This window comes from Macaca mulatta, chromosome 6 (genome assembly GCF_049350105.2).
Source record: "Macaca mulatta isolate MMU2019108-1 chromosome 6, T2T-MMU8v2.0, whole genome shotgun sequence".
Lineage (NCBI taxonomy): Eukaryota > Metazoa > Chordata > Mammalia > Primates > Cercopithecidae > Macaca > Macaca mulatta.
The window spans coordinates 166,156,302-166,174,575 of record NC_133411.1 but is presented as its reverse complement, the minus strand read 5'-3'; the positions used below and the strand labels follow the sequence as shown (position 1 = coordinate 166,174,575).

The 18,274-nt window shown below is 45.4% G+C and overlaps 1 protein-coding gene across 5 annotated transcripts in view; it reads right to left on the bottom strand.

Annotated features, from left to right (window-relative positions):
* Positions 1-18,274, bottom strand: part of CYFIP2 (cytoplasmic FMR1 interacting protein 2) — a 133,429-nt gene that overhangs the window by 95,842 nt on the left and 19,313 nt on the right. For 3 of the 5 annotated variants that reach the window (XM_078004303.1, XM_078004302.1, XM_078004304.1), the window contains exons 2-7: positions 18,060-18,194; positions 16,403-16,492; positions 8,322-8,399; positions 6,406-6,507; positions 2,586-2,767; positions 333-429 (exon numbers count right to left, since the gene is read on the bottom strand). In XM_078004303.1, the coding sequence (XP_077860429.1) occupies positions 333-429; positions 2,586-2,767; positions 6,406-6,507; positions 8,322-8,399; positions 16,403-16,492; positions 18,060-18,176 (666 nt within the window). In that variant the 5' untranslated portion in view covers positions 18,177-18,194. 5 annotated transcript variants of the gene reach the window in all.

Below are 18,274 nucleotides of genomic sequence, written 5' to 3'. Positions count from 1 at the left end.
TGGCCCCAGGTCTTACAGAGTGGGTCAGTGGTGGTCTAGGATTAGAAAACAAGGCTGCCTAACTCCAGACCCCACGTTCTCAACCCTGATGCAGGGTCAGAGCACTGGCTGAGAGGGCTTCACGAGAATGACAACTGGAGAGGGTGAATGGGCCACCTGGGGTTGGGAGGAGAGATTTAAGTCCTCAGCTGCATTTCACTCTCACGGAGGGCAGCGGAGACGGAAGCTGCAGACCGAGCTTGTCTGCTTGGGCTCGTGGTCCACCCAACCTCTACATGCCTGCCCGTAACCCCGAGACACCAGGTCAGGCCTAACAAGGAGTCTGCCCTCACCTGGGTGATCCTGTTGTGGTTGGCCAGGAACATGGAAAGGTTCTGCGACTCCTGGATAGACTGGGGATCCGCCATCTTCCGCAGGAACTGTGCCGCCCTGAAACATAGATAGTGGGCGCTGCAGAGAGGACTGTCCAGGCACAACAGCCTAACCCATGCCTCACGGGCTCCCATGCCCACCTAACCCAGAGTGACACCATCTTGGAAGTTAAAGAGCTCTGAATATCCCAGGCAATGCTAACGTCGAAACAGAGTGTGTTCTGAAGTCATTTGCTTTGGGGCTGTCTACACCCTTGTAATAAGGACCCCTTAAATTAAAAGGCGGGAATGTACTAAAAATCTCTGAAATCTCAGATAGTTTAAGGGGAACTAGCATCCCATCAACCAGCCAGGAGTGGTGAAACAGGGAGTAAAATGATATCCTTGTACCCTCCTGTGACCTCCAGTGAGGCTGCATGGTAAGTTACGGAGAAGCAGCGCAGGTAGGATGCTAGAATGCACTTGTTGTGTATTCCATTATTTACAGGAAAACTTCAACATTTCCAAAGCAAAGCACTGTATAGAAAACAGAAGTCTATGGAACCTCACAGAATTGCAGGTGATGGGATGACGGGCACAGGGAACACAAGCAGGACTTGATGGGAGAAAGCTGCGGCTGCCTGACTTCCCAGCCTAACCTGGAGATGGTGCCACCTGTGTCATCACGAACTGTGAAAACAGACAAGACACCCCGTCTTGCTCATGACCTAGCTGGGCTGCAGAGAATCTCATTTGCGGCCATGACAGAAGCAGTCTGGCTGCAGCTGGGGAAAATTTGGTAGAAGATATTATACGATAAGCTACCCATAAAAAGCACTTTGGGAGGCCAAGGCAGGCGGATCACAAGGTCAGGAGTTCAAGACCAGCCCGGCCAATATGGTGAAACCTTGTCTCTACTAAAAATACAAAACTTAGCCAGGCACGGTGGCGGGCGCCTGTAGTCCTAGCTACTCTGGAGGCTGAGGCAGAAGAATCGCTTGAACCTGACAGACAGAGGTTGCGATTGCACACTGCACTCCAGCCTGGGTGACAGAGCGAGACTCCATCTCAAAAAAACAAAACAAAACAAAACAAAAAAACTTTGTAAAGTTGTCAACTTCTAAGTCAGCCTTGAGACGGGGCCCTGCCTGCTGGACAGCACCAGATGTCACAGCTGACTCAGGAAGGTAAACTTGTGAGAATCAGTCTGTTTTCTCTGGTTACCTTGCAGCCCAAGAAGATGCCTGTATCAGAGGCACAGCAAATCCTTCTCAAGAGACTTCTGGGTGGCTGTATACTGGTTTCTGGAATGACTCCTCCCCCACTTTCAGTCCTTTTTGTTTGTTTGTTTTAATTAAAAAAGAGAGATGGGGTCTCACTATGTTTCCCAGGCTGGTCTCGAACTCCTGGGCTTAAGTGATGGGCCTGCCGTGGCCTCCCAAAGCGCTAGGATTACAGGTGTGAGACACCTCTCCTGGCTAATCTTTTTAAGAGCTGGCAGAGACCCTGAACTCCAAAGGCGAGCAACCATCCCATCAGCGTATCCCCACCTCTACACCTCCAGTGACTGACAGGAGGTTTAGCATATGACTCAAGCTGAATCAAAGGCAATCCTCCCTGGGAGGATATTCAGAGTTCCAAATACTAATTTGGAAGAAGCAGCATCCCGTCCTTCCTTAGAAGCTGGGGTTGCTGCACTGGCCTGAGGAAAGCTGCTGGAAGACTCCACGGACCTGAGAATGAAGCCAATGTAGAGGAGGAGGTCGAGCTGAGAGCTGGAGGCACCCAGGTTAACATTATCATCTGAGTGCCTGCGTGCAGGTGTGCCTGGACTTTCTGTGAGCCAATTCATTTCCTTCTTCTACATACACTGTTTGAATTGGCTTTATGATTCTTGCAGAAAATGACTAATGTAACCATTCTGTGATGATCTTACTGGTTCCATATTACATGGGGCAACGTAAAATGCTGCTGCTCCACAGATGGGGGAATGAGGATTTGATTCTATCTCGAGACATAAAACTCTTCAAAGATTAAGTTCTTCCAAGGCCCAGCTCTATGCCCTGTTCCTCAAACCACATTGAATCAGGCCAAGCCCTGCTGTGTTTGGGAGATGGCTAGTTTGGTACCAAAGAAAGAGCAGGTGAGAGGGGCTCCATCCTCTTCCTCCACTTGGTAGGCAGCCCTGGAGGAGGGGCCCCGCTGGGGAATGGGAGAAGGGGAGGTTGCCCTGACCTTTTGTAGGCAGAGTGGTCATTCTTGACGCTGCACTTCATGTTCTTTAGCTCATCTAGGACAGCAAACATGTTGATGAACTTGCCCAGGGTCAGGAGGTAGGCCTCAGAGACAAAGTCCTTCCTGCGCTCGGCGTGGCACAGCCGCTTCACCTCGCTGCAGAACCGCTCGATGGCCTTGCGCTGGGGGCAGAGGGGCAGCGAGTAAGGTCCCCTGGGGCGGCTTACTGTGCTCCCTTGTAGGGGCAGGGTGCAGGCTCCTCTAGGGCCTTCCTTAGAGCCAGCCCTCTGGAGAAAGGCAAATCTGCCAGGCAAATTTTCTCAGAGGAGTCCTTAAATCCAAAGCTGATTTCTAGAGGGGAGCCTGGAACCTGCCCCCAAGAGATTCAAATCAACGCATTCATTCAACATACATTGGCTGAGCATTATGTCTTATTCATTTTGGCATTCCCAGCACGTAGGACAGTGTCAGAAACCAGTCAATAAGGTGGTAGAGACCAAGAGTGAGAGAGACATACAGAGAGAAAAAGAGGTTCATTCATCCAGTAGCTATTTAATGGCCATCTACTATGTGCCAGGCATCATTCTAGGTCCTGGGGCAGAGCAGGAAACAAAAGAGAAAAGCAGACAAGCAATGAAATTCTGCCTTCAGGAGCTTACATTCTACTTTTTTTGTTTGTTTGTTTTTGAGACTGAGTTTCACCGTTACCCAGGCTGGAGTGCAGTGTTGCGATCTCGGCTCACTGCAACCTCCGCCTCTCAGGCTCAAGTGATTCTCCCGCCTGAGCCTCCCGAGTAGCAGAGATTACAGGCACACACCACTATGCCCAGCTAATTTTTTGTATTTTCAGTAGAGACTGGGTTTCACCATGTTGGCCAGGCTGGTCTTGAACTCCTGACCTCAAGTGATCTGCCTGCCTCAGCCTCCCAAAGTGCTGGGATTACAGGTGTGAGCCACCATGCCCGGCCTAGGAGTTTACATTCTAGTGAGAGAAGACAGAAAACAATGCATAGATCTATTAGAACGTGGTATGTGCTATGGAGAAAAACAAAGCAGGAAAGCTTGAGGAGAAAGGCTCAGAGGGGTTCTCCTTCTAAGGAAGAAGATCAGAGATGGAATCCTCAAGAAGTGACTTTCAGGAAAAGAAGCTGAAAGAGGAGGAAAAAGAGGCATACGGGGTAACTTAATGGTCAGTGTGAAGGCCCTGAGGCATGTTCCAGGGATGGGAAGGAAGCCAGGGTGGCTGAACTGGAGTGAGTGCACCAGGAGACAGAGAGATGAGGCCAGGGCACTGGCTCTTGTAGGCCTTTGTGAGGGCTTGGGCTTGGGCACTGCATGAGTTGGGGAGACATGGGAGGTTCTGAGGCCAGATAACATGGCCTGAATTATATTTTAAAAGAGTCCCATTGGCTGCTGTGGGGAGAACAGACTGTAGGGTGCAAAGATAAAAGTGAGAGAATAGTTAAGGGGGTATTTAAAGGCTTAAAGATGGGGTTACCATCTGACCCAACAATTCCACTCCTAGGTCTCTACTCGAGAGACATGAAAACATATGTCCACACAAAAACTTGCACATGAATGATCAATGTTTCTTCATCCTAGCCCCAAAGTGGAAATAAACCAAAGTCCATCAACTGATGAATGGATAAATAAAATATAGTACATCCATACAATGGAATAGTATTCAGTCCTGAAAAGGAATGAAATTCTGACACATGCTGTAACATGGATGATCCTTAAAAACATCACACTAACTGAAAAGAGCCAGATGGACACAAAAGACCACATGTATGATTCAGTTTATATGAAATGTCCAGAATAGGCAAATCCATGGAGGCATAAAGTAGCTTAGTGGTTGCCTCGGGCTGGGATGTGGGCGGAGATGAGGGTATTATGGAGTGACGGCCAAAGGGTGTGGGATTTCTTTTTGGGGTAATGAAGATGTTCTAAAATTGATTGTGGGCCAGGTGTGATGGCTCACGTCTGTAATCCCAGAACTTTGGGAGACCAAGGCGGGTGGATCATTTGAGGCCAGGAGTTTCAGACCAGCCTGGCCAACATGGAGAAACCCCATATCTACTAAAAAAAAAAAAAAAAAAAAATACAAAATTAGCTGAGTGTGGTAGCACACACCTGTGGTCCCAGCTACTCAGGAGGGACGTGGAGGCAGGAGAATCACTTGAAACCAGCAGGCTGAAGTTGCAGTGAGCCGAGCCAGTGTCACTGCACTTCAGCCTGGGCGACAGAGCAAGACTCTGTCTCAAAAGTAGATAAATAAATAAAACTGACTGCGGTGATGAATGCACAATTCTGTGAATATATTAAAAACTGCTAAATTATCCACTTTAAATGGGCAAATTATATGGAATGTGTTAAGTATATGTCTATAAAACTGGTACCATACATTTTAAAAGGCAGTTGAACAGCAACAACAAAACAAGGCTACTGTAGTAACCCAGAAAGAACAAGAAAGAAAGAGGAGGAAGAAAAGGAAAGCAGAGAAGGAATGGGGAAGAGAAACGATGGCCCCGCTTGAGCTCCACTCCGCTTCCATAGGCCTGAGAGGCCCAACCAGCCAGTCCGTCCTTTCCTTCAAAGACTAAGTCACACTTTCTCCTTCCAGAGTCTAAGTCCAACTATACTCTGTGAGGATGAAAATGGTCCATATATGCACTGTCCAATACGACAGCTACCATCACACAAGGCCACTCAGCACTTGCAATGTGCCTAGGATTACTGAGGAACTGAATTTTTCATAGTGTCTCGTTTCATTTTTTTCCAACCTACCTCATGCTTTGATTTAAAAATTTTATTTTTACTCATGTTTAGCTTTTAATCTTTATGTTTTTCATGTTGTCACTTTTTAATTAAGGTAAGTACCCACATGTGGCTAATGGCTATGGCACTAGACAGCATAGTTCTAAATTATTCCAGATCCTCCCTTCTGTAAATACCTCTCATCAGGGGACTCTCAGTTTCACACTCAATCAGTTTCTGGATAGTTCTTCTCTCTTGGCCCTGCCTTCCCAAAAAGATTTTGGGCTCCCGAAGGCAGGTCCATGATGCTAACAGCCGCTGCAATTTGTGAAACCTACTCTGACCAGGGTCCCACTTGGCTCTTTACAAACAGACCTCATTTATTCTCACCATAAACCTGTGAAGCAGGTCATTTTCAAGGTGAACAACCCCAAGGTGTCAGAGACGTTAAATAACTCACAAGCACACAGTTCGAGAGTGAAAGGGCCAGGGATGTGACTTGGGCTTCTCTGCCTCCAAAGGCCGCCCAGGCTGCATACCCATACCCCACCTTCCCATTTCCCTCACACCCAGGCCCTTCATTTTATTTCTTAAACACAGCAAGCTCCTTCCAGCCTCAGCCTCAAGGCTTTTGCCTCCGTGATACCTTCTGCCTGAAACCCTTTCCTCCTGGTCACCACAGGTCAGTCTCTCTCTCTCGAGTCCCAGCTCAAATGCCACCTCCTGAGAGGCTGTCCCTAAAGCAGCACCCACATCACAGGCACACCCAGAATTTTTCAAAATGTTATTTTACTCAGAGAATTTATTATTCCCTGAATATTAATGTGTATTGCTTATTGTCTGTCTCTCCTCCTACACAAAACACACTCACATACTCACTAGGATGAAAATCACGAGGGCGGGGAGACTCATCTGTCTTGCTCACTCAGGGGTGTGTAAGGCACAGTCAAAAAACATTTGCTGAGTGAATAAATAACATGGCAAACAAACTGCAGACCCCAATGATTAGACGACTAGGGGTCTTTTCAGTTCTCCAGATGCAGAACTGCCCCTCCCCACTCACCTGAAAATACATGAACTTCATGAGCTTGGTGACCTCCGGCTCCAGCACCTCCACTGTCTTCTCATAGATCTCTACTCGGTTGGGTTGCTCGTTGCATTTCACCTGTGGGGGACGGTAGGGGCACACACATCCTGGTTTGCCCAGGCAGTCCTGGTTCACAACTGTTGTTTTCTTACTGTTTTTTGTTTTGTTTCATTTTGTTTTTGAGACAGGGTCTTGCTCTGTCATCCAGACTAGAGGGCAGTGTCATGATCATGGCTCACTGAAACCTCAACCTCCCAGGCTCAAGTGATCCTCCCAACTCAGCCTCCCAAGAAGGTGGGACTTCAGGCATGCACCACCACATCCAGTGAATTTTTGTAGTTTGTGTAGGGATGGCATCTCACTATGTTGCCCAAGCTGGTCTTGAACTCCTGGGCTCAAGCAATCCTCCCACCTCAGCCTCCTAAATTGCTGGGATTACAGGCATGAGCCACCATGTGCGGCCCTGTGGTCAAAATAGGGCTCTTTTTCACTCTCAAATATACCTGATTTTGGATGATAACTGATCTGCTCATCCCGGTGAGAGGAGATTTGGGTAGCCCCTGCTTCACCAGGATGGCAGGGGGCAGAAATGCTCCCCAGACACTGGCTGCAGGAAAGGAACCAGTTCGTCCCAAGAACAAAACCCTCCTTCCTTCTTCTCAGTTCTGTGCCCTGTCCGTGAGCTACTGACATGTTCATGTTGATCTGCAAGCTCTCCCTCCTTCAGTCTTTCCCCTGTCCTCACTCCAGCAGGGTCCAGCTGGATTCTAGGTAGAGAGAAATGTTCTTTCCATTGTTCTGGATACACCTGGGACACCATTTCCCCTACTCTGCAGTTTTCACCAGTGTGCACATTAGAAAGCCATGGCAGACATCCTCACAACGCATACGCCAAGACTGCTAATGGATACACGGGATCTGAAGAGTGAGCCAAGGTAAGCACAGGGACATTCTTCACACTATTGCTTAGAAAGTCTTACAATAGCAGCATCATGCTAAATATCCACTAGTTGACCATTAAGTGGATAAAATATGCTACAATCACATAATATCACTGTGAGCTGTTAGAAGGAATGAGACAATTCTATGTAACCAGGAAACAAAGTCACCATAAACAGTTGAAAAAAGTGACAGAATAGTCAGGTCCCATTTTTGTTAAGTGAAACAAGACAGCATGTGTGCTCATATATAAGACAGGCATAGAAAATCTGAAAGGATGCAAACCAAACCATTAATAGTAGTTTATTGCTGGGGCCTAGAATTAGGAAGAAGGGGCAGGAATAGTTTCTCTTTACACACCTGTGGCTTGCTGACTTTGTTGCCATAGGACCCGCTAATTACATGCTGATGGCACTGATGGTAATAAAAATATCTGTATGTGTCAACATGAAAAAAGTCAGTAAGTAAGAATTAAGTGGGGAAAAAAGCAAGTGGCAGAACAATAGAAACATGAAACAATACATTTTTGTAAATAATAATTTACAAAATAATATTCGTGTCAGGAAAAAGATCCAGAAGAGTATGTCACAGAGTGTACATGGCCATCCTATGGCGGGAGGTGGGTTTGGGTGGTTGGGGTGAGGCAGTGGGAACATCTTGCTTTTTACTTCATACCCTCTGCAGTGGTTTTGGTGTCATGTAGTTACCATATACTGCTTTGGAAATAAAATATATTGAACAAATGTGTTTTCAGTCCCTTGACATGGGTCCCTGTCATCACTTTTATGGGAAGCTCTCTGAATGTCATCCAGGTTCTTCCTTGGATAAGAGGACCTGCTTTACTCCCTACCATGTGGAAAAAAAAAATAGCTCAGCTCTCTGGTTTGGGGATGAAGTCGGGGTTAGTAATGTCCTCTGGAGGGGAAAGAGACACACAGCAAGGACAGTCTCACCTGGGGAATGGCCCGGGAACAGCTGCGCCAGGTGTACAGCATGACCGCATACTCATGTCCTTCCTCCAGCATCTCATTCTGAAATGGTAAAACAGCCTCAGCAGGGAGGAACCAGATGGGTGCCACCAGGCTTCAAAAGCCCCCAGGTCCTCACTGCTTATGGAATGGTCCATGGACTCACAGCATGGACATCACCTGGGGACCTTACTGGAAATGCAGAATCTCAGGCCCCTCCCTGGGCCTATGTAATAAGAATCTGCATTTCAACAAAATTCCCAGGTGACTCACATACACAATGAGTTTGAGAAGAACTCACCCTCAGGCCACATTTTCCCAAACAGATGGATGGCTACCTTAGAAAGAATGGGGGAGACCTATGTGCCACCCAGATATAACATTAGCAAGAAAATAAGCAAGTAGCAAAACAGTATGTACAGCAGATAGGTTAAAAAACAAAACAGAAATAGTTATGAAAGTATATTATCAAAACTGCCTTTGCAAAGATTATGACAGGAGAGAAATCTGACATAGTTGACGCCATCTTGCTTCTAACCTCCAAACTGTCCTTGGTCATTCCTGGATGCAGGCTAAGCTACCTTTGGGAGGAATTTTGTTGACAGTTTAACCTTAAAGCAAGGAAGATAATAGCCCTTTCCAAAACTAAACTGCCTTTGTAAATCTAATGAAAGTCCACAAGGTTAGGATTATGAGAGGTGCGTGAATTCTGCTTAAGATGTAGGCATATTTTCCATAATCCCTTACTACTTAGGAGTCACGTGGCCGGAGGTCACAAGATTTGGGACTTCCCCAATTGCTCTTACTAATACCAACACTATTGTAGAATGTAAGATTGGTCTTTTGAGAAGTTCTTCAGACTGACTCCACCTGGACTTTTGGGACTCGACTGGTCCAATGGCCCCCACCCAGAGGCAGCCTCAGCACATGAAGCCTGTTTTCCACACTCCATGACCGCATTCCCAATCAATCAGCACCCATTTCCTAGCCCCATGCCCACCAAACCATCCTGGAAAAAAGTCTAATCTCCACGCTTTTGAGGAGGCTGATTTGCATAGTAACTCTGTCTCCTTTGTGGGCAGCCTCATATTGATTAAACTCCTTCTTTACTGCAATACCACTGTCTCAGTGAATTGGTTTTGTCTGTGCCGTGGACAGGAAAAACCCGTCAGGTGATTACATTATTACGTATTGAAAAAAATTTCAGTGCAACATGCACCAAGCTATGAATAGCAAGTGCTCTGTGGGGCTGGATTGTTTTGCATCACTTTTTAAAAAGTCCTACAGCACTATAATGCTCATACTTTTATAAGAGCCCATGTACTATCTCATAAGCAGGAAAATGATTAATATCAATTTTTAATAATAAGCAGAGCAGATGGGAAAACCGACAACAGCATGAAAAACTAATGTGAAAAAATACAGTCATGACTCATCTCACTGAGGAAGTGTTACTGTGCAAAGAGACCTAAACTCAAGGTCCAAATATCTGGGCTCAAGGCTGGGCATGGTGGCTCACACGTGTAATCCTAGAGCTTTGAAAGGCTGAGGTGGGTGGATCACCTGAGGTCAGGAGTTCAAGATGAGCCTGGCCAAAATGGCAAAACCCCGTCTCTACTAAAAATACAAAAATTAGCCAGGTGTGGTGGCGGGCGTCTGCAATTTCAGCTACTCGGGAGGCTGAGGCAGGAGAATTGCATGAGCCCGGGAGGCAGAGGCTGCAGTGAGCTTAGATTGCACCACTGCACTCACAGCCTGGGTGACAGAGTGAGACTTCACCTCAGACATACATACATACATACATAAACATGTGGGCTAAAATACCAGCTTCATCACTTATTAGCCCTTTAGTCTACTGTAAATCACTTATCCTAAAATTCTCCACTTAGTCATCTGTTAAATCACGATAATAATAATCTCATACAATTTTATGAGAATTAAATGGAACACACACACATACTCTTGGTAATCTATGAAGTGAGTCAGGATAGTAATCTGGCAGTGTTACAACATGTTAACCACAGATTTACCATTCGACCCAGTAACTCCTGGGTATGTGTATACCCAAGAGTACTGAAAACAAATATCTACACAGAAAAATGTGTAGATTCAAGATTTGCAAGTAACACAAATATTCATAGCAGCATTATTCAAAATAGCTCAATAACCTGAGTGTCCATCAACGGATGGATGGATAAGTAAAATGTGGCATATCCATACAATTAATTATTTGGCAATACAAAGTAATGAACTACTGATACACGCTGCCACATGGATGAACTCTGAAAACACTATGCTGGTCAGGCATGGTGGCTCACGTCTGTAATCCCAGCACTTTGGGAGGCCGAGGCAGGCGGATCACCTGAGGTCGGGAGTTCGAGGCCAGCCTGATGAACACGGAGAAACCCCATCTCTACTAAAAATACAAAATTAGCCAGGCGTGGTGGCGCATGCCTGTAATCCCAGCTACTTGGGTGGCTGAGGCAGGAGAATCGCTTGAACCCAGGAGGCGGAGGTTGTGGTGAGCCAAGACCGTGCCATTGCACTCCAGCCTGGGCAACAAGAGAAAAACTCTGTCTCAAAAAAAGAAAGAAAAGAAAAAAAAGAAAAGAAAAGAAAAGGAAAGGAGAGGGGGAGAGAGAGAGAGAGAGAGAAAGAGAGAGAGAGAGAGAAAGAAAAGAAAAGAAAAGAAATAAAGAAAACATTATGCTAAGTAAAAGAAGCCAGACACAAAAGGTCCCATATTGGATTATTTATTTAGATGAAAATAGGCAAATCCATAGAAACAGAAAGTATATTAGTGACTGCCAGGAGGTGGGGGGGTGAGAGGAATTGGGATTGATTGCTAACAGGTCCAGGGTATCTTTTAGGGGTGATGAAAATTAGGTAGTAGCCATGGCTGTGTAACATTGTGAATATGCTAAAAACTACTGAATTGTACACTTTAAATGGAAATACACCTTGAAAAAAAAGTCAACAAAAAAAGAATTTTACTAGGCCATCTCTTTTTATAAATGTTTGTATCTACATTAAAAAATGAACTTCAGGTCAGGCGTGTTGCCTTATGCCTGTAATCCCAGCACTTTGGGAGGCCAAGGCAGGCAGATCATGAAGTTAGGAGATCGAGACCATCCTGGCTAACACGGTGAAACCCTGCCTCTACTAAAAATACAAAAAAGTAGCCGGGCATGGTGGCGGGCACCTATAGTCCCAGCCACTCGGGAGGCTGAGGCAGGAGAATGGCATGAACCCGGGAGGCGGAGCTTGCAGTGAGCCGAGATCGCGCCACTGCACTCCAGCCTGGGCGACAGAGCAAGACTCCATCTCAAAATAAATAAATAAAATAAATAAATAAATAACTTTATTTTAAAATCCACATATCACCATTTCATAATATCTTATTAGTACAATAGCAGATTAATTTACTTATGACAGTTCTGTTTTCAACAGCAAATGTCATTGCCAAGTCACACTTACAATGATTAATTTAGAGAACTTTGAAAATCAGTAACATGTTGTCCTTGAGAACAGGGAGAGCCAATCAAGCCTGTGGGTCCCGCAGTCATCTGCCTCAGAACACATGTCAAAAAGGGGAAGTGACAGTCAGTCATGTAAGGAACATGTGTCTACTTTTAGCACTGAACTGCCTGCCAACAGGTGTAATTCCAACTCATGCATTCAGTGAATGTTTAACTGGGTACTCACGGGTCCCAGGCTCTGTGCTTTGTGCTGCGAACAGCGCAGTGAACAAGAAGAATGTGAACTCTGCCCTGCGGACAGTTTGGCCATCAGCCAGATCTGTCATATAATTATGCTGGAATGTAGAGGTTAGGATTGTGCGGTGGAAAGAGCCCTGAGTGGGGAAACTTGAGTACTGGTCCTCACTCTTCTTGGGCCCATCTTTTAATTTTTAATGTCTTAATTTCCTTACTTGGAGGTAAAGAGTTGGCCTGAATCATTGGTGTTCAGCCCTGGTTGTACATTAGAGTTACCTGGGGAACTTTGATGCCTAAGCCAGGCCCCAAACTAACTATTTATCCCTGGGGATGGGGTGGGACATTGGTGTTTTTAAACAATCCCCAGGTTGATTCTCTTGTGTAGCCCACATTGACAGCTTCAGGACTAAGGATCTCTAAAGTCCTTTACATTTCTAATATTCTGAAAGTCCACGACTTAAACCCAATGTAAGTCTGGCTCAAATTTTCTGTAGTGGCAGATTCAGTGATCACTCAGCCCCCATCTGACCCCCAGCAAAGAACCTTCAACTCTTCCATATAGTTGGTCAATTATGTGGTTTGCGCACTTCCCCTCCTCTTTTCTCTGGTTATCCTGCCCTTCAAGAGATTCACCTTGCCCAAGTAGGGGGCAGGAGACATACAAGAAGATGAGCATCTCATATGCCCACATTGCTGCTGAGAAGCTACCCCAGAAAGACTGGGAAAGGCATGAGGAGGACACTGTTGACCGAAGGGAGATTTTGATGTTATCCGGGAATGTCAGCATTGCACGCCACTCATGACTCATGCCTAAGCCACATCAACACTCTCCCTGTGTAGGCAGAATAATGGTCCCCCAAAGATGTCTGCACCCTAATCCCTGGTGCCTGTGAATATGTTCCTTCACAGGGAAAGAGGGAGTTTACAGATGTGATCAAGTTAAGAGCCTTGCAATGTGGGTAGGGGGGTGGTGGTGGTGATTCTGGATTATCCTGGGGAGCCCAGTGTAAACACAAGGTACTCATAAGCAAAAGAGGGAGGCAGAAGAGTCAGAGAAGGAGATTTGAAGATGCAGGCAGAGACCAGAGTGATGTCACTGCTGGCTGGGGGCCACAAGTCCAGGAATGTAGACACCTCTCGAAGGTGGAAAAGGCAAGGGCACAGACTTTCCCCTGGAGCCTGCAGAAGGAATGTGGCCCTGCTGGCACCCTGATTTTAACTCAGTAAGACCCATGTCAGACTCCTGACCTGACAGAACTGTGAGCAAATAAATCAGTGTTGTTCTAAGCCACTAAGTTTGTGACGCTCTGTTAGGGCAGCAACAGAAAATGAACACCATCACCCTCCAACCTAGCCCCTCCTTCCGACTGCCCTGTTGGTGACTTGACCTGGTCTTCCTGGGAACTCAGTCAGTGCAGTTCCAGCTGACTGCTAAGCCAGTGTCCCTCACATCCATATCCTCTTAGCTGTACCCCAGTGCCATCACCCTCATTCGACCTGGAATACCTGCAGTGTAGATAACTTTAATTATCTTGACAAATTTATTTGCCCCATTCCTACTTGCAACTCATTCTACATATAACTAACACATGGAACCTGTCCCCCAAACAGAGTTCTGTTCACATCTCTTCTAAGGATAAAGATTTTCCATGGCTTTTAATTTTTTATTAAATAAACTAAAGCCTTCTGTTATGGGCTAGACTGTGTGCCCCCCAGATTTATATGTTGAAGCCCTAACCCCACAGGACCTCAGAATGTGACTGTATTTGGAGATAGGGCCTTTAAAGAGGTAATTAAGTTAAAATGAGGCCATTAGAGAGGGCCCTGATCCAATCTGACTGGTGTCCTTATAAAAAGAGGAAATCTGGACACACAGAAAGAAGGTGCCAGTGATGTGTGCACACAGAGAAGAGACCAGGTGAGGATGCAGAGAGAAGCAGCCATCTGGAAGCCAAGGAAAGAAACCTCAGGAAAAACCAAACCTACGGACACCCTGATCTTGGACTTTTAACCTCCAGAATAGGGAGAAAATACATTTTTACTGTTTAAGCTACCTCATCTGTAGCACTTTGTTATGGTATCCAAGCAAATGAATACACCCTCCATGCCCCGACACCTTATTTGTAGGGAATCTATAAACAATATCCCTATATGTACTTTACAGTCCAAACCAGTCACTCCTTGAAAATCCTTGCCCTGTGCCTTTGCTCACACTGGCTCTTCCACATGCTGTGCTCTCCCCATCTCATCTTGGACTGGTAAAATTCTAACTGTGTGAGACAGCACGGAACAGGAGAAAGAGATCAGGACTGGGAGTCAGTCCTGGATTTCAGGTCCAGTCCTGTGATTTACTAGTTGTGAGATCATGAGCAACCTGCTTATTAACTTTTCTAGGCCTCAGTTTTCTCATCCCTAAAATGGATATAATGATCACTTTGCAAGTCACAGGGCTGTTATAAAGCCCCAATAATATAATATATGAAAATGCCTTACATATATTTTAAAGTATACTGTGTCTACAAGGTATCATTATCCTCCTACAAGGCCTCACACAAAAGCCACTTCCTTCATCAAGCTTTCTCTGACTCTCTCAAGGTTCCTTCAAAAACACAGAACTTTGAACTTTTATCATGACATTTACCCCTAACTTTGCATATTTTTGTTTGTCTGTAAGGCATAGTCTGGAGCAAAGGTTTTGTAGTCAGGCAGACCTTGATCTAGAGCTGTCACTTGTCAGCTGCAGGACCCTGAGTAAGTTACGTAATTTTTCTGGGCTCCAGTTTTCCCCATCTGCAAAATGGATATGACAATAGAACCTATCTCACAGGGTTGATGTGAGGAGCAAATGAGACAATGCATCTAAAATATCTGTATAGAAAAAGCATTCAATAAATGGTAAGCTTGTCAATTTCCCACTTGACTCACTGAGGATCAGGACTGGCCCCTATCTGTCCTTGCATATCTCTCCAGCATTTACACGGTCCTCTGTGGGCACCAGTGACACAATACCTACTGAATGAATGAGCAGAGTTTGTCAACACAAGGTTACGGGAAATAACTGATACAGTGCTATGGTTGGAGTGTGTTCCCCAAAGTTCATGTGTTAGAAACTTAAACCTCCAGTGCAACAGTGTTGAGAGGTGAGTACTTTAAGAGGTGATCAGGTCACGAGGGCTCTACCCCCATGAAAGAATTAATGCTGTTATTATGGGGGTGGGTTCCTTATAAAGGATGAGTTTGGCCCCCTTCCCTCTCTCTCCTACCCACGTCATGCCTTCTGCCACGGCATGATGCAATAAGAAGGCTCTCACTGGATACTGTCCCCTCAATCTTGGACTTTCCAGCCTCCATAACCATGAGCCAATAAACTACTACTCTTGTTTTTTTTTGAGATAGGGTCTTGCTCTGTTGCCCAGGCTGGAGTGCAGTGGCATGATCACAAGTCACTGCAGCCTCAACCTCCTGGGCTCAAGCCATCCTCCCACCTGAGTCTCCCACGTAGCTGCAACTATAGGTGTGCGCCACCTCACCCAGCTAATTTTTAAATTTTTTGTAGAGACAGGGTCTTGCCATGTTGCCCAGGCTGGTCTCGAACTCCTGAGCTCAAGGGATCCTCCTACCTCAGCCTCCCAAAGTGCTGAGGTTAGGGGCATGAGCTACCGTACCCAGCCTAAGCTTCTACTTATTATAAATTACCCAGTCCGCAGTTTCCTTGTTATAGCATCACAAAATGAGCTAAGACATATAGTGTCAAAGGTCTATGGAGCCACAGGCAGGGTCTATGAACACGGAATTTGGAATTCTTTAAATTGCAGTGCTGCATGAGAATAAAAGCAATGGAAGCCTAATAGAGAAGGGGAGGAGCCCTCCACAGATGAATCAGACTCTAGGAGAGAAAATAAGAACTAACCCTATTTGCACGTGATTTAGGCCATCAGCTTTTTTGAGTAACTGTTACTCCAAAACCAAAGCCAATGTCCCTTTTTCAAGGAACCTTTTGCTTTGCTCGAGACAAAATTCCACACATTCATTAACCTATAAACAAGGCAGGATCCAATCACATGTTAACCCAAAAAGCTATAGGAGCTCAGGGAAGTGAATAGTGGAGACTCAGTTGGGACCTAACAGTTAAGGAGTATTCACAAAGCCAGACGATAAAGGGGAACAGTATGTTTCTAGGCACGGAGAGGGGATGGGGCAGAATGTAAGAGTGGGCTTAAGCAGATGCTTCTGACTGAGGAAGGGGGTTCTTAGAGTAGGTGTGCACATGCCTCTGGCGTGAGAAGCTGCCCACGACCCCTGCCAGCCCAGCAGGGAGCATGTCTGCACATGTGGATCACAGAGACTTACCATGCTGGAGTGAACTGTCGCCTGCTCAATGTACCTTGCAATGCCCGTGACAAATGCATTTCTGTCTTCGAAGTTCGTGTCAAAGTTAGCCTGTGGAATTAGAGGACAGGAACACTTTGGTTGTTAGAAAACAGTTCCAAGTTGGCTGGGCATCCAGGGAGCAAACTGCTGCTGACAAACAATGCAAGTTCTCTGTGGGGACCTCCTGCTGCATCACCTTTCATCTTGCCCCTTCCCCACAAAGTCCTACTCTCAATCACACTGGGCAGGAGCTGGCGATGACAGGGCCCGCCATCTGCTTCCCATCAGTAATCAGGTTCACTCGGCTGAGCTTAAGAAGCAGATGCTTAAACTCCACAAGCCCAAATAGCTGCTAAAAGTTAAGATGGGCATTGCTTTGATTAGGCAGTTCCAGAAATACTCACCCAAGGGTGTGGATATATAGGTACAAGAATAATCACTGTGGCAGTTTTTTGTGATTTAAAAAAACTATAAACAACCCAAATGTCCAGCAACAGTGAAAGGCTAAATATACACACATTTATATATATATATATATATATATATATATATATATATATATATATATAAATATATATATATATAAAAAAAATAGCATATCCACAAATGGACTTTTAAGTACCATGAGGTGGCTAAGCATAATGTGGTAGTACTGCGGCATTGTCAAGGAAAAATATCCATAATAAATTTTAAGTTAAAAAACCAACTCATAAAGCAATAAATATAGTATGGTTTTCTTTTGGTAATAACATATATATGCATATATACACAAACACATATATGTATATTTGGTAAAAAAGGTATATATAGGCATAGTTATAGAAAAAATTTATATGTTTTTGTATACTTTTTTGTGTACTTTTTGTATTGCTTATAATAAAAAAGATATTTCTATAATTAAAATTTTAATCTGGGTTAGAAGATGTGAATCAATGAAGTTTATGAGCTGAACCTTCAAGCATGTGCTTCATACATGCACTGAAAGAAATTTAAGAATTTATTATGTATTTATATTTAGTCTCCTTTTGCTGTCTGAGAACTATCGAAAGGTCAAACACAGTTAAAACTTTCAAATTAGCATATGCTTTCTTAACATGGCATCTGGCCTGGCACACCCAGACAAGGGGCTATAAGCTTGACTCCCGGCCCTGATGGGTCATAGTTTGGAACAATCTGATGGTGGTTTATCACAAGCTCTGCTACCTTAGGCAAAAGCAAACAACTGTGACCAGCTTCCCTGAGCCATGAGCTGCTATGGGGTGTTGTAGTGTCCTCCTCACACGCATGAAGGAAAAGTAATTACCCAGGCAGGCTCTGGGGTTTCTAAGTTGCAATATTTAATTCATGAGGCCAGAGCTGCCAAAACCTCGGTTGGTACAGCAGCAAGAATAGCCAGGAAGGTATTTCGGGGTCAAAGCAGATCAACAAGACTTCCCTGTGGGAGGGAAATAGTCCTGCAGCACATTTAGTAGCTAATCTGTTCCTTACACTCAGCTCCACCAGTGCACAAGGGACTCCATCAGCTCACGACTTTTCACCTTCTAGATGCAGACCTCTCCCTCTGCCTCAGGGCAAACCCTCTTAGGGGATCCCCAGAATTCCTGGGCCCCCTGTTGCTATCTGCCATTTCCATTACCTGGTACATGATGGAGGAAGGCGGGGGCTCGATGCATGGCTGCTGGTCAGGGAGGGGAAGCTCTTCAAGCAGGTCCACGTTGGACAGGGCATCTTCCAGGGTGACGTGCGTGGTCATGGCTGCAGTTTCTGTATTCTGCACTGCGGGAAAGGAAGAGACAGTCAGTGGAGAATTTCAGGGGCCTCTAAAATTCCTCTTAACCACACCATGTCCAG